This window comes from Myotis daubentonii, chromosome X, assembly GCF_963259705.1.
Source record: "Myotis daubentonii chromosome X, mMyoDau2.1, whole genome shotgun sequence".
Lineage (NCBI taxonomy): Eukaryota > Metazoa > Chordata > Mammalia > Chiroptera > Vespertilionidae > Myotis > Myotis daubentonii.
The window spans coordinates 11,312,987-11,335,426 of NC_081861.1; the positions used below are offsets into that span (position 1 = coordinate 11,312,987).

Sequence of the window (22,440 nt, forward strand, 5' to 3'; positions counted from 1 at the left end):
AGAGAAACATCAATGTGAGAGAGACACATGATTGGTTGCCTCCCGCACATGCCCCCACCAGGGCCTAGTGCCAGGATGGAGCCTGCAACTGAGGTACTAGTAAGTGCCTTCGACCAGAATCAAACCTGGGACTCTTCAATCTGTGCACCAACACTCTATCCACTGAGCCAAGCTGGCTAGGGCGCAATTGTGTCTTTTAGAAATCATTTCTGATACTGAAATAATAATGTGAACATATGAAGAAAAGAGTCAAGTTTTAGAGAAAAGTGAGGTTCTCAAAACACATTTTGATCTCACCTAAACTAACCTCAAACCAGACTTTACCAACTATTGCAGGAAAACAGTTGCTGAGAAATATAAAGGAAATCCTCACAGGGACTGCTATAGTCCCCAGTTGTTTTCAGTAACTAAACACAAAGGGGTTTTGCGATCTGACCAAACTGTGAATCCAGGGTACAAAGTTCCTTCCGGAAAACAAGCTACTGAAACCTTTCTTCTGAAATACAGTGGGCTTCCTGAAGAGCTTCAGGCGGCGTCACACAGCGCGTGTGAAGTGGGCAAATGCGCAGCACAGGAGCCCAAGGAGTCAGCTGCAGGCGGAGACCACGGGTCCTGCCTCAGAAGGCCAACCCCGAGGCGGAGGGTGACAGTGGAAAACAAAATTATAATAACAGGTACATTTGTTGAAACATTTCAGACTTATTGAATCTCAAATTCATTTCCTGGTAGTGGGATTTGTGATTTGGCCTTGACCACCTCACATTGGCTAAATGTGTCTTCCATGCTCTTCATTGCCATTCAATAGCTGGCTTGGTGCTGTGAAGCTTCTTGAAGTTCAGGGTCAACAGCCCCCACCCATTAGGCCCCTCCCATTTAGCCGCCCAGTGTATAGGCAGCCCTTGGCCTTGAGGGGCCTTCTGAGTCAAGGCTGAGGCTGCACCCCATCCTCCAGGTACCTGCCCCCTCCAACCAGGAGATCCCACCACTGCCACCAAAGTGGCTTTCCTGGAACACACAGAGGCCTGAAAGGACTTGAGTCTGGATTTTCTGCTCTATGCAGTGCCTGGCACCCTTCCTCCTGCCCTTGGCTCCACCCAGTTCCCTGGACCCTCCACCTTCCTGAGGGTCTTGGGTCTCCCCTCTTCCTTGAGTCTGCAGGCCGATGCTCTATCCACTGAGCCAAACCGGTTAGGGCCCTCCCCTCTTCCTGATGAAACCTCTGTCCCTCTCTATCTGTGAAGGGGACCAGCAGGGCCCAGGTTGAGAGGGGCTGTGGGCAGAGGAGGAGCCATGAAGGGTGGGGAGTGGGGGTGGCCCTGCCCCCCAGCACCCAGGCCCCGTCTGGCAGCTGGCATCAGCCTCCTGCTCCCCCCGCCCTCACACCTGGACATGCTACAGAATTTTCTGGGTGCACCAGTTCCCCAGCTCCACATAGTTGCCCGCCAGCTCCTGGTTTGCTTCCACCAGGTTGAGCAGCATCATGGGCACCACCATGGACTCCTAGGCTGGGGCCCCTGGGAGCCAGGGCCGGCCCAGTCCCGATGGGTCTTTCCTCACCCAGTGGACGATCTGATCCATCATCTCCACAGCTTCGCTCTGGGTGGGGGGAGGGGAGGGGAGGCCCAGGCTGAGGCTGCATCCCATCCAGCCCGCCCACTCACAGGACACCTTTCTCCACCCAGGGCCCACTCCGGGCCTGGCCCCAGGTTGGGTGTGGGGGGCCAGGGTGGATCTGCCCCACCCTGACTCAGAGGCTCCCAGTCTGGGGGTATAGGCCACTCCCAGGCAGTGAGGTTGGGTCTGAAAGCACAAGGCGCCCCAGGAGGAGGGAGAGGCCCCCTCCCAGCCAGGGCAGAGCATGGAGGTCCTTGAAATGTAAAATTAGCAGGACCTGGGCATGGAGGGAGGGGGATTAGTTTGCTAGTATTGTGTTTGGCTCTGTAGTTTTTAAAATTGAAGTGTAACCGGCACCCACTAAAGTGCACAAATCCTAGGAGTCCAACTTGGTGAGAATGTAGGTGCCACTTGTGACATTTTCGCTATGTCTGCTTTGCTCTGGCATTCTGTGCTTGAGGGCAGGGATTATGCCATTTGCTTTTGGAGCTTGGCATACAGCAGGTACTCAATAAATGTTTATGAAGCTTGGAATACAGCAGGTACTCGATAAATGCTTATGAAGCTTGGCATACAGCAGGTACTCGATAAATGCTTGTGGAGCTTGGCATACAGCAGGTACTAAATAAATACTTGTTGCATGAAGGTCAGGAAATGGGTAAGGGTGAGGGACACAGAATATTTGTGACCCAACTTGTCTGAAAAAAGTGAGGGGGGCATGTTTTTAAATTATATATTTAAATATATTTTAATTAAAGGAATAATAGGTGCTCAGTGGAGACAAAATTCAAAGAGCTCACAAATGTATGTCTTTAGTGCCTGAATCCAGAAGAAAACCGAGTACCCTCACCTCTGTTAATGGTGAGCAGGGCATCCTTGCCCACATGTTTCTCTTCTTTCCCTCATCACCAGTGTGATGGTGTTAGGCCAAAATCGTATTTTTTAAAAAAATTTTTGTTAATCCTCACCTGAGGATATATTTTCCCCCCATTAATTTTTAGAGAGTGGAAGGGAGGGGGACAGACAGAGAGAAACATTGATGTAAGAGAGACATCGATTGGTTGCAGCGCCAGTGCCCTGACCAGGGCCAGGGATCAAGCCTGCAACTGACGTACATTTATGTGCCCTTGACCAGAATTGAACCTGGGACCCTTCAGTCAGCAGGCTGATGCTCTATCCACTGAGTCAAACCCGCTAGGACAGGCCAAAGGTGTATTTCAATGTGAGGCTAGAGACAGCCCCAGCCATTTGAATGAAATACATTTCAGCCCAGGATTCCAAATATGAACTGGGCCACAGCAGAAACTCTTGTAGGGGCTGGTGATTGTGGAATCTTGAGGCTAATGGGTTGGGAGGATACTAAGCTAAAATGCAGTGAGATTCAAAGCAGAAGCCCCCCTTTCTATCTGCATGCCTGTCATGGACTGCAAGTGTCACCCCGAAGTTCATACATTGACAACCTAGCCCCCAAGGTGGTGGTATTGGGACATGGGGCCTTTGGGAAGTGATTACATGATGAGTGTGGAGCCCCCACGAAAGGAATTTGTAAAAGAGACTCCAGAGAGCTTTCCTGTCTGTTCCATGTGGGGACACTGCAAAATGACAGCCATCTATGAATCAGGAAACAGGTCCTCACCAGACACTGACTTTGCCAGCAACTTGATCTTGGACTTCTAGCCTCCAGAACTGTGAGCAATAAATGCCTGTTGTTTATAAACAACCTGACTTATGGTATTTTCATTATAGCAGCCTGAACAGATTAAGACAATGCCAATGGTCCCTCCCAGGTGGGCCACAAGCTGGACAGAAGTGGGTTGGGGCAGAGGGTTGTGCTTGGGAGAATGGACTAGGGCAGTGATGGCGAACCTTTTGAGCTCGGCGTGCCAGCATTTTGAAAAACCCTAACTTAACTCTGGTGCCGTGTCACATATAGAAATTTTTTGATATTTGCAACCATAGTAAAACAAAGACTTATATTTTTGATATTTATTTTATATATTTAAATGCCATTTAACAAAGAAAAATCAACCCAAAAAATGAGTTCGCTTGTCACCTCTGACACGTGTGTCATAGGTTTGCCATCACTGGACTAGGGCAACAATGTCGGGTTCAGGGGATTGTGAACCCTCAGGTCAGCAAGACTCGTGGAGGGGGGTGCTCAGAGGAGGGTGATGTTGGAGAAGCTACTGGGTTCCAGAAGGCAGTGGGCTCTAGAACATTCTCAAACCCTTACTAGAGGCCCACAGAGGGTCCTGAGAGAAAAGCCCCAGGCTGTCCCCTCCCCTGGGGTCTGGTATTAGGTGTCCAAGTGGACCTGTGGCCTTAACTTTTGTCAAACCAAAGCTTGCCAGAGCAGTTTGCATGTTTTCAGGAAAAATGGGTAGAATTCTCAGTAGCAAGCATATCATGAAATTGGCAAAGCAAATGAATGATTCTTTCCAAACATGTGGCTTGCAAGCAGAGTTGGCTGGGCTGCAAATGGGGCAAGGAGCTATCACATCCCTTGTCTAGAAGTTGGCAATTGATAGCGTGATGAGGAGGGGGCCCTGGAGGAAAGATGGCACGGTCCTTGCCCGGGAGCCTCCAGGGGACTGGGTGGGTGGGGGGAGTCATGCTCTATTCCAATGTTGCACTCTCCTGTTGGGGTACATTGTGGACCACAAGGGTCCAACCCAAGCACTCTGGAGCCTACTCTGTGCTTACACTTCCAGGACCAGATAACTGACTCCACAGCTGAGCTGTTTGTATTTGGAAGGGCCAGGAAGCCAGGGTCCTGTCCTCATTACCTGCCTTTTATGAGATAATGGTCATCGGAGAGAGGGCCAGCCACTGGCCACCAAGAGGACTGACCTTCCCACTCCTGTCCTCACCCAGCCCAGAGAGGCTGGCCGATTCTCAAGTCCCAGAAGTGATTTGTTACCCCATTCCTTAGGGGAGGAGCTTAGGGTCCAGCCTGGGGGAAGGCACGTGGCTGAATGACAGGCCCCTTCTGCCAAGGGGGAGCTCAAACTTCCAGGAAAACCAGCCCTCCCTCATCAGAGCATCTCCCCTCCCCTCTGAGTATCCAGCAAGTGGAAGCCAACATAGCACCTGGACCCCAGAGTGTGGAAAAGGCCAGGGAAGAATTGATAAACTAAATTTTGACAAAATAAGTTAAGGAGACCAAAGCCATTTAACATATATTTATTGAAATCTACTTGATGCAAGGCACTGTGCTAGGTCTGGTAGGGGAATAAGACATGAAAGACCACCCCTGTCTTCTAAGAGCGCACAATCTAACGGGTGGGGGAGGCAGGGAGGGCGAAGCTCTAGTGCAAGGCTGATTATAGTCAAGTGCCATAAAACAGACAAGTTATGGAGATTGGGAGGAAGGAGAAAGGAGTGCCAACAACCAAAATACGAACTGGGGTGGGACATAGCTACTGTTTAGATATGCAAATACTGCTGAAGGCCCAGTTTAAAGAGACCATTTCTACTTTTGAAAGTAAACACCCAAACTGATGCAATGACAATTACAGAATGTAAATATACAGAGTAACAGAGAAGTTATCGATTCTTTGTCTGATGGATTTGCTGGAAGTAGGGAAACACTTCCAAAAGCAGGAACACGGTGGGTGGCAAACTTGGGGTCAGTACAGGAATGATAATCAGACAGAAAAGCATTGGTCAAATTCACTGATACTAGAAGGCATAGATTTTTTAACCCATCTTAGCAAACAGAAAACAGTACCACATTTAAATGGGTGTTTACTATAGTCAGGGGGGGACTTGGGTCAGGAACTCGGGCCATGTGAACATAAGGAAAGCCAGTCACGTGATGCTTCTCAGGAAGCAGCCAAATGATACATTGGCTCTTGACAGATTGCAAAAAGCAGAGACCCACTCAAGCTGGCTTGGTCAGGGAAGTCTATAGTGGAGGGCAGTCCTCAGAAATCCAAGAACATGAGACCAGGCTTTCCCCAGGGTGCTGGGATTGAAGCATCTCTGTGGCACCTAGGAGGAACCCATAGATCTTCAAGCCAGTGCTGCCCAACTCCTCTAAATGTGGAGTGCTCCCTCTTTATTCCAATACCAACTAGAAACTTCTCAGTTTCCTTGTTTGCAGAACCTGAAAGGCCTGGCCTATCATCTCCAGCCAGCTCTGATGACCAGTTGCTGCCCATGAGTCACGTGGTTAGTTGTGGTTGAATGAATGTGGCCTAGAAGAGGGGTGGGAGTCACATGGCACACAACAGGACCCAAGCCAGGGGCACTGGGAATGCAACACCACATGAACAGGATGCCCACTGTGATCGGGTGGGGCTCATTGTGGAAATCTAAGAGTGGGTCTGACACAACTAATCAACACAGCTAATCTCAAGCAGCAAAAATGGTAAGCAATTGCTTTTTTGGGAAAATTTCAGCAAGTATTCAAAACTTTAATAAAAGCAATAGAGCCTTTCTTTCAGAATATAAGAAAAGGATAGATTTCTAATGAGAACTAGCATTCTATGTAACCCAACTGCTCTTCGTTTCCCTTGTAAAAGGTCTGTGTGATTAGAAAGAAAAGTGAAATGAGGTAGATACACAAATGCATAGACAAGCACACACGACAGAAAGCTGGATCACATTTTGCATCTGACGTAGTAGTATACCTAGAGAATCCTAGGAAACCCACCCCCTAGTTGCCAGAGGCAAAAACGGAACTCGGGGCAACTACAGGACATATGTGAAAGCCACAAATTGATTGTTTGGAGCAAACACAGCGATGGAAAAGACGCGGTATTTAGTGTTAACTCTGGAAAAGGGTTTCTTTGAGAGGAAATTATAGAACCAGGAATGGAAAAAAGTAAAGGAGGGCATGACGGGATGGCAGGACGTCGTGTCCCAGCTGGGGAAACAAGGCAGTGTTGATGATGCTAAATTCCAAGTCATTACTGCATCTGGATCCTTCAAGAAATCCGACAAATGCCTAGTGAATGGGCAAGAAATGGCAGAGTACTTGCAGGTACAGGTGCCAGATTGTCCCCCCCATGACATCACCATTCCTTACCAAAGGACACTTGTATCAAACACATCATAACAGCTTGAAAAGAGAAAAACTGCTGCGAGAAGGAAGTAGCGATCTCAGACACAGATTCACGACTACTGCGAGAACTGAAGCCCACAGAGCAAAAGGAATTGCTATGTAACAAGTGCTGTCGGCGGATCTCCAGCCTGGGGCTCAGGATGGAGATGTCGCAGATAGCCACTGGTGTGGCCTGGCGGCCATTCCAGAGTACCTTCTGGCTAAGGTCACAGGGGTCACTGTGGGACCCTGCTTCCCAGGATGGGAAGTTCCGCCTCAGCTTTGGTGGGCCCATCAGAAGGGCACACTTCCTCTCCAGGCCCTCTAGTGCCCCTCCTGCTGCCTCTGATCCCAGGCACAGCTGCTGGGAAGCCACAGCTCGTGTGGCTGCCTTCTCCCTGTGGGCTCTGCAGGAGGGGCCAGGCTGCTGGCCAGCCCTTGCTGCTATTCCTCCTGGGGAGGCTGCTGGAAGTAACAGCCCAGCCCCAGAATGACCAGCTTTTATTTCTATGCCACAGGGACCATCAGAAGGGCATCATTGCCCTCCAAACCCTTGTTTTGTTGCCCCTTCTGGGCGCACCTGCTGTAAGTAACAGCCCAGGCCTGTGTGGCCAACTTCAATCACGGTAACACGCAGGCTACCAGAGGGGCACAGTTTCTCTCTGAGACTTTGCTCTGTTGCTCCTCTCAGGTGTGGCTGCAGGTGACATCAGAACACGCGGGTGAATTACCCCCTCGTTACCAAAAGTGGAAGCCACCAAACTGACTTCTTTCTTGTTCCAGAGTCACTTCCTAAGAGGAGGATGCGATTCACGTGACATCATCGTCAGGTGAGTCTTCTTGTGTTGGAGGAGATGTCTCTTGGGTGGATCTGCTACTCAGGCACTGAATCCACGCCAGACATGGCCAAGGCTCCCAGGAGTCCAAAGGATGGCCAGCTGTTGCCAAGAACAAGTTGGGACCACCCCATCGATCAGGTGAGGTCCAGCCCTGCTGCTGATGGCCAGGGCTAGACTGAGGAACAGTCAGTGTTCTGGCCAAGCTGTGATGGAAGTTTCTCTCATGTGCCTGAGTGGCCAGGTTGGATAGTCAAGTACTGCCTGCAGACATGCACAGAGTCTGCGTCTTGGATGAGGAGTGAGCCTGCTTCTCCGGCCCATTCCCATCCAGCCTGCCCACTTGGAACATTCGCCTTCTGGTGGGGCAGGGCTTTCAACTTTTCGTTTGTAGTTAAAATTCTAGAACAAAATGTCCTATCTAACTACTCAACCAATGAAAATTACGACTTAACAGACAATGAATGCTTGGATACGTAAAAATTAAAAGCTTACATAACAAAAAGTATAATAAAACTGCTACAGAGAACAAAGCAATAAAATTGAAAGAGATCGTCATAATCGATATAGAAAGAACTTCTGTATAAAGTCAATATATCCAAAGGTAACTTGATAACTGGTCAAAGGAGATGAACGTACAATTTGCATGCAAGAAAACGGAAACAGTAAGTCACTGCATGAGAAAGAAGATGAGACTAGGAGTCAGAAGGCCTGGGTCCATCCCCAGTTCTGGTACTAATGAGCTATAGAATGACAGCAATAACTATAACGATGACAGCAGATGCCCTTCACTGAGTGTCTCTCCATGCAGGGCGTGGTGTCACAGTCCTCACCATAACCCCAGGAGGTAGTCCTGTGATCATCCTCGTTTTAGAGCCGGAACTGAGGGTTGAGAAGTAACATCTAGGTCCCATTAGATGACAGGCAATTGTTCTCGAAAAGGAGGTGTCACCTTACACTTGAGTCCTTGATGTCCCTGTTACTATGGGGATGCTCTCTCAACTACTTGATTTTGAACAAGATAGTGCTGCTAAGGACAACTCATTAGCCTGAAGCAAACTCCAACCGATGCTAGTTTTGTGTATGTGTGGGACTCACCAGATAGAATTGGTTTCAGAAAAAAGGACACAAAAGAAATGGAACCTAGGAGTATGACCTCACAATGACAAGTTTTAGATGCTTAAAAGGCTTTGAAAGGTCATTTAAAAAAGGAACACCTTGAGTGGTTATATTGTAAAGTTATGAGACAATTTTTAAAAACAATTGTCCTAATCTTACATGGACACGTACTTATGGTTTGGGAGGAAATTTCTAGTGAGAGCCTTGTCACAATGCTACATGGAACACAGCTCGAATGGATGGAAACCATTTGATGTGCTTTGAAACTGATGACTCAAAAGGGGCTCCCAGGCTAGTGAGGTCAGAAATGCACGTGAGGAGTTAGAACAAAATGATATGGAGCCGAGTGTGGGGGGAAAGGGGAATATTTTCTAAATTAATATATTATTCTATATAATATGTGATTTATAATATGTATGTGTAACTAAATAAGTTAAACATTATGACACATTTGAGTATTCTATTTACATCCCTAAAAATTTATAGATTCAAGTAGGCCAAAAGACTTTGGGGCAATCTTTTCTTCGGGAAAGTTGGGCTCACATTATGTTGACACCATCACTGAATAGCTGTGTCAGTTTCCCTGAGGTGGGAGTTCAGAGGGGAGGACCAACAAGCCGCCCTCCAGCCCCACATCCAGGTTTCTCCTCGCATTCTCAGATTCAAGGCCTGCAGATTTAAATACCTTGAAGCTATCTGATGCCAGATAAACTGGCTGAAATAAATTAAAATGGACAAAGCTACTCTCGAGAGGCAAAATGGGAAATGTACACTTATAAATTGCTGGTGGCAGTATAAATTGGTTTCAACCTTTCTGACAATAAAATATATAAGCGCTACAAAACTGTTCATCTCCTTTGACTCTGCCATTCCACTCTAGGGTGGAGGGGGGGTAGGGAGAACAGGGACCCATGGACAGACAAGGGTCTGCGGGCCTCATCTACTCATGATGGGTTGGCTGATGCTTCTGCAGCGAGGATCGCCTCTTAAACACGCGGCCACACTCACTGCACTCACAGCGTTTGGCTCCACTGTGGGTTCTCCGATGGCGACTCAGGCCTGAGCTCCTCCGGAAGGCCTTCCCGCACTTGTCACACTCGTAGGGCTTCAGTCCGCTGTGGATCCGCCGGTGTTTGATCAGGTCGGAGGGGCCCCGGAAGGCCTTGCCGCAGTCGCCACACGCATAGGGCCGCTCGCCCGTGTGTATGCGCTGGTGCTCCAGGAGGCTGGAGCTCTGCCTGAAGGCCTTCCCGCACTGGCCGCACTCGTATGGTTTCTCGCCTGTGTGAATCCGCCGATGCTTAGTGAGCTCTGAGCTCCTCCGGAACAGCTTGCCGCAGTGGGCACACCCATAGGGCTTGGCACCGCTGTGGATGCGCTGGTGCTCGGCCAGGCCATTGACCCCTCGGAAGGACTTGCCGCAGTCGTCACAGTCGAAAGGCAGGTGGCCGGTGTGCATTCGCTGGTGCTTGAGAAGCTCTTGGCGATCCAGGAAATCCCTGCTACAGGCCTTGCAGGCAAAGGGCTTTTCTGAAATATGCAGCTTCTGATGGCGAAAGAGGTGGGTGTTCACTTTGAAGGATCGCCCACACTCCTCGCAATCAAAGGGCTTCTCTCTGCTGTGGACGCGCAGATGTTGACTAAGGCCTGCGTTCTTCTTAAACCTTTTCCCACATTCCTCACACTCGAAGGGCTTTGCCTCCTCCTCCATTTGCTCCCTCTTCTCCGTGGCATCATCCAGGGCCTGGCTTGGGCCGGGGCGGGGCTCTACAGCCACGTGGCTCTTCCGGTGCTCATTGAACTCAAAGACCCCCCTGAAGACCTTCCCGCAATCCCCACACTCCCAGCCCTTCTCCTCACTGTGAATTCTCTGGTGCTGCACAAGGAGGACCTTAAGCCGAAACGCATCCCCACACTCTTTACACGCAAAGTGATGCTCTACAGGCAGATTCTGGGGGTTCCCTCCCCTCCCCTTAGAGTCCCCATTCTGTTTGACCTCAGGTTTGGGCTCACTAGCCCTCGAGGAGCTCCTGGATGCCATCTCCTGTGGTTGGGCGTCTTCACCCTTCGTCTGGTGTTGGGTCGCCAAGATGCTTTCTGAAATGAGAACCACAGACACTGTAGTCTGTAAAGGAGGGAGGAAGGAGGTTATTCTTTGTTAAGAATCACTTTCCTGCCCAGCTGGCGTGGCTCAGTGGTTGAGCGTCAACCTATGAACCACGAAGGCCATTGAACCATGGTTTGATTCCTGGTCAGAGCACATGTCCATGCTTATGGGCTTGATCACCAGTGGGAGGTGTGCAGGAAGCAGCCAATCAGTGATTCTCTCTCATCATTGATATTTCTCTCTCTCTCTCTCTCTCTCTCTCTCTCCCTCCCTCCCTCTCCCTTTCTCTCTGAAATCAATAAAAGTATATATATATTTTAAAAGAATCGCTTTCCTCCTGAGACAGCTGCAGAGCACTGGGCCTGGGGGCCACCGGGTCAGGACAGCTGGTGCTCATCCGACCAGAAGCAAGGACCATAGAGGGAAAGGGCAGAAGAGCCTGACTGATCGTGCTTCCTACCAAAGTGGGCCCAGGGAGGTCTCCCCTTCTGTGACTGAGCAGCAGGCACACCCTTTCCCCAAAGACTCAGCTGGGCTTCCCCCACCATTTCCTCACATTTCTTTAGGATTCTTTTTCACTCACCAGAATACGTAGCTCGATCCGCGTTAAGGGTCTGATACCAATAGTGCGTGTCCTGGCACCCAGTGAGAGACCAAGGCAGGATTCAAAACAGGAACTCCTGCTCGTGGGAAAGGAAATGGGTTATGGCAGCGGCCAGAGATGGCATCGGAAAGAGCACAGAATAAGCAGGGACTTCAAAGGGGAACCTCCTTCAATTCTCAAAGTCTAGGTTGGCTGTGATTTTCGGAAGTCATTCGTCCATTTCAAATGCCTTCCCCAATGGGTAACTCCTGCCAGGGGCTCGATGAGATGGCTCTGGGCCTGCTCCGTTGGAGTGGCAGGTGGTTGTCCTGGGAAGTGGACCCTCCCTTTCTCTATATCCACCCCCTCGGGGCCCCACACTGAACTCCATGCTCTTCCACAATCCACATGTGGCCCCGGCGGCTCTCTTCTAAGAACCCTCGCTACCTCACACATCAGCATGATGGTGAACAGGAGCTTGCTGTTGCCAACCTTTCTCTCGACAGTCAACTATAATGAAATGGCCATGCGATTTGTATCATTTGTGAGATTAATTAATTATAAATTACAGTGGCACATGTATTTCAATTTCTTTTCTAATAAAAAACTGGAGGGGAGCCTATCTATGCCATTAGAAGTTGGGGGGAGCCCTGCGAGAAATCGAGTGTAACAGACCCTTGTATTTTCTTACAGCCCATCCCTAAGGGGCACAAGCCCCCTCCATCCCACTCCTGCTGCTTAGGATCATGAAGCTGGTGGAAGGGCTAGGGGTGTCCTTACCCACAGAAGTCACGTTGCCGTAATATGCCGGCGTCCTCTGCTCAGGGTCCAGCCTCAACCACTCCCTTTTTGTGAGGTACTGTGCCCCGTCACCAAATGTCAGTGTATCCTGAAAGAATTAAAAAGGATCATCAGTTCTCCCATCCATTCTAGAATGAGGTAGAGGCAGTCCCAGTAACAACAGGGACATGAGGTGAGGGTCTGCAGCGGGTGTGCCCTGCTAACATGGAGATCTATGCGCAAGTGTCGAGAAGTCCTAGGAAGACAACCTGACCATGTGCCAGGAGACCTGGGCCACGGCACTGGCCTCCCCAGGGACCTTGGTTCAGTCCCTTTCCTGGATTGAAATTTAGCTCCCCCAGTGGTATGATGGGGATTACAAGCCCAGTGGGCATCCATTCCTTGGCAGAGCCCAGGGAGAGAAGCGGAGGAAGGGAGAAATGAAGGGAGGGAAGGCAGCAGCTGAGGTCCAGGCCCTGCCTTGTGTCATGCTCAGGCAAGAGGTGAGGCTGAGGGTAGAACAGGGAGGAGTGACGGGCAGAAGACAGCACAGCTCACCTGGCCCTCTAGCATCTCAAGATGGCCTACTAGGACCTGTTTTCCCCAGCTCTATCCCGGGGAAGGGCAAGACCCTGGTGGGGGGCAGGAGCAGGCAAAGTTAAGGGAAGTGAAAAGAGCTGTGAGTGACAGCAGCCCTGGGATGTGACTGGCAACTTCCTTTCCACTGGTTTTATATCTTGTTGAGTCTTCTCTTGCATAGCCGTCGAATGACAAGCCACAGCCTGGGTAGGCCTAAGAAAACATACCCCAAGTAGTGGGCAAAGTGGACTAAGAATGAATGCAGGCAGGCCAGAGGGAGCCCTGACGAGACAAATGAATGGTAGCCCAGGCACAGCCGGGAGAAGACAAAGACGGAGGGCCGATGGCGGGGAGACTGGCTCTCAGAGACAGGCCAGCCACAGGCCTCCCAGCAGTGAGCCTTGAAGAGGTCAGTGCCCACTCACACTGCACAGAAAGAAAGCGTTACCCGAAGAATATCAGAAGAAATAATTAGGAAGTGAGAGATTCTTTCCAACTGTGTAGGGGCAACAAAAAGCCAGATCGGGCCACTGGAGAGAAGAGAGGCAACGAAGGGCAGGAGGCAGGGCTTTCTGCCCAGCGGCAAGGCCTTTATTAGCCACCTCCCACCCACTGAAGCAGTGCGCCAGGTGACCATGAGTCAGCCACAGACAAGAACACTTGTGTGATACATTGGACAAAATGGAGATTAAAAAAAAAAAGCTGGAAAAAGAAGCATCAAAGAAAATATCTTCAAGCACTACCTTACTAAATTAATAAAAAAGGTCTGAATAATATATATGTTACCTTTTTCTCCCAGGTTGCAGAATAGGTGAAAAATTACAAGATGCTACCACAGACGTGCGCATCACAGGCCTCCCACTTCCGTGAGTTCAAAGAAACAGGAGCATGGTGTCTGTTCTGATGCCAGGTCAATTCAATTCCATTTATAATTAAAAGAAAAGGAAGCATTTTTACACCAGCTCAAGGAGTACAAAGCCCAGATACTCCAGCTGAAAGACTTACATAAAATTCGATGCTATGTTAAAAGGATGGATGGAGATTTCCACTTCTGGCTGTGATGGAGTAACAAGGATAGACTTTATGTCCTGCCATAAACAAGCAGAAAACTGTATAGAATAGATGTATGGCAACAGGATTTTTTTTGTTATTGTTGTTAATCCTCCTCACCTGAGGGTATTTTCTCATTGATTTTTAGAGAGAGTGGAAGGGAGAGGTAGAGACACAGAGAGAGAAACATCGATTGAGTTGCCTCTCGCACATTCCCCGACCAGGGCAGGGATTGAGGCTGCAACTGAAGTACATGCCCTTGACCAGAACTGAACCCAAGACCCTTCAGTCTGCGGGCTGGTGCTCTAACCACTGAGAAAACTGGCTAAGGCAAAGCAACAGTTTTTAGACATTAGACAGCAGGCAGCACAGGATCATGATCCCTGAGAGAAGAAAAACAAAATGAGGTGAGCCTTATCGCTGTCCAGGTTCTCTCTCTGGAAGCAATTTCCAGACTGAGAGTGTAGAGAAGGAGGACCCAAATAGAGCTCGCTGGCTTCAAGGCACAGATCGGTGTTTAAGGCAGCCAGACGTGCCAGAGCAGAGTTCCAGAAAGGAGGGAGCTATGCAGAAAAAGAACTCCAAAAAAAGGTCTTCATAAAACTCCCCTCGTGTCTTTCCTGACTCCCCAGCCATGAATGCACACAGTGAAACTCCAAGACTGGGGAAAGCAGGACCAGGAAGCTGTAAGTAGAATAATTCCCAGAACACACAAAGCAAGAGAGATGTTCAGGGTCCAAACAACCAGCAGAGAGTCCTCCTCAGTGATCACCTGGGGCATTCAGTAGACAACAGTGCAGTGAAGGCCCAGGGAGAGGGCAGGAGAGAGGTTGGGGGTGTCAATGGGGGAAAAAGGGGAACATCTGTAATACTTTCAACAACAAAGGGAAATAAAAACAGTAATATTCCTTTCCTTAATATTCTTTTTCCTTAAAGAAGAGATGGGACAGATAGAAACAAACAGCAAGACAGTAAATTTAAATCCAACCATATAATTAAGTGAAATGCAAATGGAGTCAAAAAGGGTAGGATTTCCTTCTCTTTTTTTACAGCTAAGTAGTATTCCATTATGTAAACGCACCTCACTTTTTTTGGGGTGGGGAGAGCATTATGCTAAGTGAAATGAGACAGAGAAAGACAAGTGCCATATGATTTCACTCATAGGTAGAATCTCATGAACAGAATAAAGTAACAAACAAAATAGAAACAGACTCATAGATAGAGAACAGACTGGTAGCAGAGGGCTGAAGGCTGGGCGAAGGGATTAAGCAAAAAACCAAAAAACCCTATGAGGGTACAGGCAACAGTATGGTGATTACCAGAGGGAAAAGGGGAGTTGGGGAGTAGAAGCTAGTAAAGGGGGGATAAATGGTGACTGAAGGAGACTTGACTTGGGGTGGTGAACACACAATACAGTGTACAGATGATGTGTTGTAGAATCGGGTACCTGAAATCTGTAATATTTTGTTAACCAATATCCCCCCAATAAATTTAATAAAAAGAAAAAAAGTACAAACGGACTACACACTCCAAATAAAAGGCAGATATTATCAGACTGTATTTAAAAAATGAGTCTCAACTATATGCTGTCTACAAGAAATCTTAAATTTATATAAAGACTTTAAATGTAAAGACCTGGGTAGGTTAAAAATAAAAGGATGGAAAACAATATACTATCACCAACAGGAAGGGTCTAAGTTATCCCCATGTCATAAAAATGAGAGAGAGTGGGAGAATTATGAATGCAGCTCAGAGCTCTGGAGACTGTAGTGAAGGGTCCTAGAACTCAGAGGGGGCACAACTGGAGAGGTTAGGTATCAAATCAACAGGTGGCAGAAAACCAATAAACAAATGAACAAAACAAAAATAAATAAAAATGAAAAAAAAAATCAACAGGTGGCCGATGCAGGATGACATGCAGATTATAAAAATGCGAATCCTTGGCAGAAGATGTAGACAGACAGAACTATTTGTTAAATCATCAAAAAAAGGTAGGCAAAGGGGAGAGGATGGCTAAATATAGATTTGCTTTTTAGGAGGTGAAAGGCATAAACTGAGATCGGCTTGTAGCTAAAATGGGCACACCTATACTGCAGTGAGTGCTACCCTGGGGTGGGGTCTGGGTCTAGAAAGGTCAGCTTTCTGTTTCTGTAATGTGTGAATTACTGGTAACCAAACTGCATTTCTTTGGTAATCAGAAAGGAATAACAATTTTAAAAGGTGTGGGTAGATTTTGGATAAAAAAGGTGCTCAGATGCAAGAGGACAGGGCTGAGGCCAAGGAGACAACAGGGAACCGCCCTCCAAGCTGGGCAACATCCTGAAGGGCCCACATGGGCAAGGCAGGTACAGACAGGGAAGAGGGGTTGGCAGGAATGTGGGTAGTCCCAGAAAACTTAGAGGCAGCACCATGGGGTTGCGACTTCCAGGGCTTGTTTCCCCCCTCCTCCCACACTGTCAGCGCCATGGACAGGTGTGTGCAGGCCTTCCTTGGCCCCAGCATCCACAGAAGCCCCCTTCCCATCTCTAACCAGCTGCCCAGCACAGGCGATTCCCTGATGTGTGAATTAAGCCCCAAGTGTCCAGCAGCCAAGCCCTCTACGTCCCGCTACCACCTGGGCAGGGTCCTCTCTGAGCAGCTGGATTCTTCCTGGTTTACATTTGATGTCTGGTTTGACTTCCAACTCGAAACGAACTGGTCATAGATTACTTATACGATTCATTTATTAAGATGTACTTCCAACTGACATTGAGGTTTTGCTGCCAAGTGTAAGGGCGGTGGGAGAACACCTTGCTTTCACCTTCTGAGAAAGATGGCCTGTTACAAACCCTTAGGCCAGAGACCCAAGTAAGTCCTTAACCCCTGACAGGGCCCTGGCTGACCCAGCAGACCCATATTCTGCACCCCAAATCTCAGTCATTCCTTCCAGACACTCTGACCTTCATCATTCCTAGATATGCCAAGGCGATGCCTTTCAGGGCCTCTGGCCATTACACAAGTGGCTTCTTCTAGGAATTCAGACCTCACTCGAGTGTCTTCACTCTCCAGCCCCATCAGGGTATACTAGTAATACTAGTAACACTTTTTACTACCTAAAAATTATCCTCTGAAATTGTTTGTTTTTACCTGACTTTCCCCAGAAGAAATGTCACCTCTCACAGGACAGGGGTCTTTTTTTTCTTGGTCACCCCTACCCCCAACATCTGCAGCAGCTCCTGGCCTTGAGTGGGTAGTGATAAACAGAGGGGGAGGGGCACATTAAACAGAGCAAACTGCCATTTACGGGTTTGGAAATGTGTTCCCGTCCCCCAAATTAATTTGTCTAATTGTCACAACCTGTAAGTTATTACGCCTCCATTTTACAGAGAAGGAAGTCATGGATCCAAGAAGTTAAGTAACTTGCCTAAGGTCCAGCTCCCAGTATTTTAGACTTTTCGAACCACAATAGAGGAGAGAAATAATACCCAACCTCTATCACCAGAAGATAGGCAGTCATGGAGAGTCCCTGCAGATGTATCTCTCTCTCTCTCTCTCTCTCTCTCTCTCTCTCTCTCTCTCTCTCACACACACACACACACACACGCACACGCACACACAGTTCTTCTAAGCCACCCACATTTGAGAAAATCCTCTTGAAGTGTTCCATTTAATGGAGCGGATCCCACCAAAGTGTTTTTTATTTATCTGGCCTGATTAACTGTTGAAATCCCGGAGCCACAACTCCCAAGCGAATCGTTGGTTATTCTTTCCCAGGTAGCAACAGGAGTGGTCCTTCTTGTACCAGGCTTGCCCAGGGTCTTCACCTGAGGGCACCTCACATCACCACATCACCGCCCACAGCAACAGAGCCCACAGACACAGAAATCTTTTCGAAGGTGCTCACAAACACGGGAGGGAAAAGGTGAGCCTTGATTTCACAAAAGGAAGCTAAACTCTGCGTAATTAACCAAGTGTGTCGGGTAAAAGCTTTTGGAGAAGCAAAGACAGATCGTTACAAGAGATAATACATATTAACCCCTCACTGCAGTTAAAAAATAAAATTATCACCAATCTCGGAGACAACCTGATCATTAGAAGCCATGTTGCACAATGGCTCCACTTTAAAATGGTGGAACTAATCTGGAAATGCTGGACGCCGTGACCAGAGTAACAAAAACAGGTGTCTGCTGCCTTCTGAAAGTGGACCTTGGGGGACCAAGGTCAAAGCAGTTCCAGGCAGAATATAAAAGCCATTGTCGTGTATCCAATGGATCCAGGGGATGAGGCTGACCTTCAAAAGTAAGTCACTGTGGATAAGCACCCGCCAACAAGCAACCTCACACAGTGCACTCCCTACACCCAGCCGGGAAATGTAACTTCAGAGAAAGATACAGGAAGGCATATCTCTGCCTCCTAATATAAATCATATTATCTTCCTTTATTAAGTGAGATGTGAAGTGTGGCTAATGACTAGATGCTCTCAGAGACCCAGAGCCCTCAAGTGACTTCAGATTCCACCTTGAACCTCGTCGAGTGCCACGCCACTGCGGCTGTTTCATAAACACAGGGAGATCATGTCCATGCTAACCCCCTGCCTGGCAGTCTGAAAAGCCATGCATTGCAAAGCATGAGAGCTCATTGCGTGAACAAGTGTTCCTGATAGTGCTTTAGATGGCAATGTGAATTTCAACCAACTCATTTAAATAGACTTTTGCGCAGGGAATCAGAAACATTAAGAGAACCAAAATAATCATTTAGCTTTGATCAGAGAGAACAGAAAGAGTTGAATTCAATGGAGACAAAAACCAACCCATAATCACAAAAAGAATTAGGTGTCTTCTGGTCGACTTTGAGCTGAGGACCCCTCCCCTGGATATCTGGCTGCTAGTAAAGGTTGATTTGGAGTCTAAAAGATCAGTTTTTGACCAACCACATGGCACAAATAGCCAAGCAACCACTTTGGCACTCGTCAGTCCCTGGGCAGTGGGGGCAGGGGACAAGCAGCAAGGCCACCCAAACTAGATCATTCTGGCAGCTTCTGGAAATTTCCAAGGGGTGCCAGAAACACCTGGACTTCCTGGAGTATCTAGATAAGGACTGCAGCAGAATGTTCACAGGCGCCAGAAGACAATAGGCGGCTCATGATGTTCAGTTTGGTTCTGGGCTGGAGCAAAAATGTCCTGGGGTACCTTTTTGGGTCTTTTTATCAGCATCTAATTCAGATAGGTGCCTTCAGCTCCTTCTCCCATCCACATGATCACCTGGATCCCCAATTCTCCTTCCTGGGGACCTGTTCTTCCTTGAGTTGTATCACTTACACTGAGAGAACTGTGTCTGGGCAAAGACGGTGAGGCGATACTGACATATATGAAAATACAGTCGCTTCCACAACGGAAACAATAGTTCTCACCATCTTGCTTCCCCACCCGTGGGGTCTTCTAACAGCAGGCCAGCTTTAAGGCCACCAGATAGGTCTGTCAACACCCAGACTTAACCCAAAGGGACACACAGAGATGGCTCATCACGTCTTGGAACGATTCTGAGTGATTAGTCAACCAGATAAATGTCCTACCTGTTGGACCAAAATAATTCAAGGAGACAGAAGCAGACTTGGGAACATGTCTTTTTGGGTCGTGAATGCTCAACCAAAGGACAGGCTGAACTGAACATACTCTGCAAGATCCCTATCTCTGCCCCCCCCTCCCGCCCCCAGCAAGGCCAGGATGCTGAGCCCAGGGCTGGAGCCGGTCTGGCTCTTTACCTGCCTGGCCAAGATGGGGCCCCAAAGTCCTCATTTGGGCTCACCCTGTACTGTACAAATGCACCACTACTAGAAGTGGCAGAATCTTAAAGGGCCAAAAGAGAGGGTGTTTCACCAGGAAAAGTCTGTTTCTCTCAGGATGTTTTTGTCTGTGTGTGTGTGTCTTTTTTGGTGTGTGTGGGTGGGAGGCATCTGTCTCTGTCTTCCTCAGTTTTGCTCTCTCACTCTGCCTGGGCACCTGTCCCTCTCTGTTTAGGTTTCCATTTTCTTTCCCTTCTATAAAAAGCCAGAAGGTAAACCAGAAGGGGAGTTTGTAATGTTTGTTGTACTTACTTGAGGAAAGATTTATGTTCCCATTTCTCCAAGAAGATGCATGCCATTTTAGTAAAAATCAAAATAAATTGTAAGCACAGCTTCATTTAGGTTATACTGCCCTGGATATGAAAGAATCTAAATGAGGGCGGGGGATGCTGTACAAATCCCAAGGGGTCCCTGAGCCATTTGAGGAGCTCAGGTAAGTTAAGGCTCGAGCTGGATTAGTGGGTTAGCACCCTGGCTTGGCTTTTGCTAAGAACTCCAGGGGCAGAGTAGCAGGTGTGGGTGGGGCCAAGGAGTCTGCATTTCTAACCAGCACCGGGCTTGGGATATAGAGCTGCTGCTCCTCCTTAGCACTGGGCCATCTAGATCTGGAGGCTACCTCCCCTCTGCTCAGCAGACAGGATTCTGGCCCATGAGCCTCCTAAGTGGAACCCTACTATGTTCTGTCAGACTTCTGGAAGAGAATTCACATTTTCTAGTGATTTTCCAAGGGGTCTCTCACCCAAAGAAGGCTGGAAATCGCTGCTCAATAGGATTCTAAATATAGCTCAGGGACTTTTTTTGGGAATGGACTGGACTGTGCCAAGCACTGTACAAGCTGCTTCTACTTAAAGGCCCAATGGGGGAGGGGGACTGGCAGATCTGGGCATTAGTGCCCAGAGGAGGTACTGTCCTAGCAATCCCATCTGAAATCCTTTGGTAAAGGAAAAATGTCGGGTCTGAGGTTGAAGAAATATTTTACTGACCAAGGAGACTGGAGGGGGCTGGTGGCTGGGCTAGGCAAACGCTGGCTGGAGGGTGTCAGTTGGAACAGGGTGGGACCTCCGGGAAGAGGGCCAGGATTTTTTTTTGGGGGGGGGGGTGGTGATTGAAAAGGACCATGAGCTTTGGGCAGCAGGCGAGTGTGTGTGTGGGGGGGGCGGGGGGGAAGGATGGAAAAAGACATGTAATTAATCACCCAAATATAGACTAAAGGAGGCAGCAAAGGAGTTTTGGGGGAGGTGGTACTGGAGCAGAAGATGGTGGCCCCTAGAAGGGCAACAGATAAAGCCCTGTTAAGACCAAGGGCCTTGAGCAAGGGCTGCCCCTCCCCCTCCCTCACAGACCTTGGGCTCCGAGTCTAGTCTATCCGCCTCCATCCTCCCTGCCAAGATGAGGCTCGACCCCCACCCAAAAGCAAAGGAGGGACTCCACTAGCAGGAGCCTTCCCAGCTCACTTACCAGGCGCCCCGGACTGCGGCTCAGCCCCCGCCCCCTCCCAGACTGGGGAAATGCCCTTTAAAAACCCACCTAACACCCTCCCCCCTCGGCCTCCATTTCGTTTGGGGAGGGGGTCAGTTCCTTCCCACAGACCCGTTCCCACGCCTTAACGTCTTCCGAAAAAGCAGCGTAGGCCTCCACACGTCCGCGAATCCCGCCCCTGACCACCGCCCCCTGCCCGCCGTGGGAAGGCCTTCGGCCCTCCTCCTACCCCTCAACCCGGACCCAGTCCCCTCTCCGGCTGGCCCCAAGGCCAAACAGCCTACTGCAGGCCCACCTCACAAGGCTTGACAGTCCCCTCTAACCTCACACTCTCCGAAGCACTCATCCCAAACCCTCACATTTTCCCGGGTCATCCCCCTGCGCATCCTTCCGCGGTCCACAGGATCACCTCAGTCCCACACATTCACCCGCGGCCCGCGTACTGTCCCGGGCCCCCAGGACATCCTCTCGCGTCCCAAATGATCACCCGTCTCAGCACACCCTTCATTGCTCCGCGCACATCCTCCCGTGGCCCGCACGCTTACCCCAGCCCAGCGGTAGTCGACGCGCGGCTCTCGGCTGAGCGGCGCGGGAGCGGCCCCGGCAGGCCCGGCGTGGCAGGAAGCGCCACGGAGCCACCCGCGCCCGGCTGAGCCCCACAGCCCCGCGGAGCGTTTCCGGAGCCGCGGGCGCCGCCAGGGGTAGTGTGGAGCGAGGCTCCGCCCAGACCCTGGCCCCGCCCAGTATTCAGGCTACGATTGGTCCAGAAAGGGGGCGGGGCGGGGCGGGGCGGGGCGGGACTGAGGCCGGGTGGGGGGTGGGTCCAGCCAGAGCCCTTGGAGTTGTGCGCGCGCTGGCGAAGCCTGGGTGGAGGTGGGGGGAGTGGATCGAATGTACTAGTGAATTAATGAATGAACGAGTGAACGAACCTACCAGCCCACGAAAAAAGGGAACGAAGGAATATAAAGGACGCCTTCTCCCGGGTGCTTTCTGGACGGGGGTGAGGGTGGGGAGAGGAGAATGTCCGGCGAAATAGAGCAAAATCAGGCCCCACTGGAGGGGTCAGAGTGCGTCACTGATTTACTAAAGATGTGAGCCCTGGTTGCGCCAGGGACTGAGAATACGTCTGTGAGCAAAACCAGGCCACATCCCTGCCCTCAGGGGGCGCGCATTTGGTGTCCAAGAGTTCCTGTGAATGTGCCTGTGTGTGTGTGCACGCTCGCGCGCTCTTGGGGGGGTGGGGGTGGGGCACGGAGGACTGGTGGAAGGGAAACGCACTTGAATTAATTTCAAAACAACAGGTTATACAGTAAAGGAAAAGGACAGGGTTCTTGGATCCGGGGTGCTGCAAGTAGTGACAGCTAGTTGTAGATGAATTTGCTGCCAATCAACCAAAATCTAGGAAACTGCAGCATCCCTGCAGTG

The 22,440-nt window shown here is 49.5% G+C and overlaps 1 protein-coding gene across 4 annotated transcripts; it reads right to left on the reverse strand.

The window, feature by feature from the left end:
* Nucleotides 1-4,781: 4,781 nt before the first annotated feature.
* On the reverse strand, nucleotides 4,782-21,699 carry ZNF275 (zinc finger protein 275). 4 transcript variants are annotated; one of them, XM_059679931.1, is made up of 5 exons: nucleotides 21,561-21,699; nucleotides 16,842-16,935; nucleotides 12,087-12,195; nucleotides 11,307-11,403; nucleotides 4,782-10,713 (listed from the first exon to the last, which is right to left on the reverse strand). In XM_059679931.1, exon 5 carries the CDS (start codon nucleotides 10,655-10,657, stop codon nucleotides 9,557-9,559), a length of 1,101 nt encoding a protein of 366 aa, XP_059535914.1. In that variant the 5' UTR covers nucleotides 10,658-10,713; nucleotides 11,307-11,403; nucleotides 12,087-12,195; nucleotides 16,842-16,935; nucleotides 21,561-21,699; the 3' UTR covers nucleotides 4,782-9,556. The 4 variants fall into 4 exon arrangements, with proteins under 4 accessions (XP_059535914.1, XP_059535913.1, XP_059535916.1 ...); XM_059679930.1 differs by lacking the exon at nucleotides 16,842-16,935; XM_059679933.1 differs by lacking the exon at nucleotides 16,842-16,935 and having other exon boundaries at nucleotides 4,782-10,741.
* Between the last annotated feature and the right edge of the window lie 741 nt (nucleotides 21,700-22,440).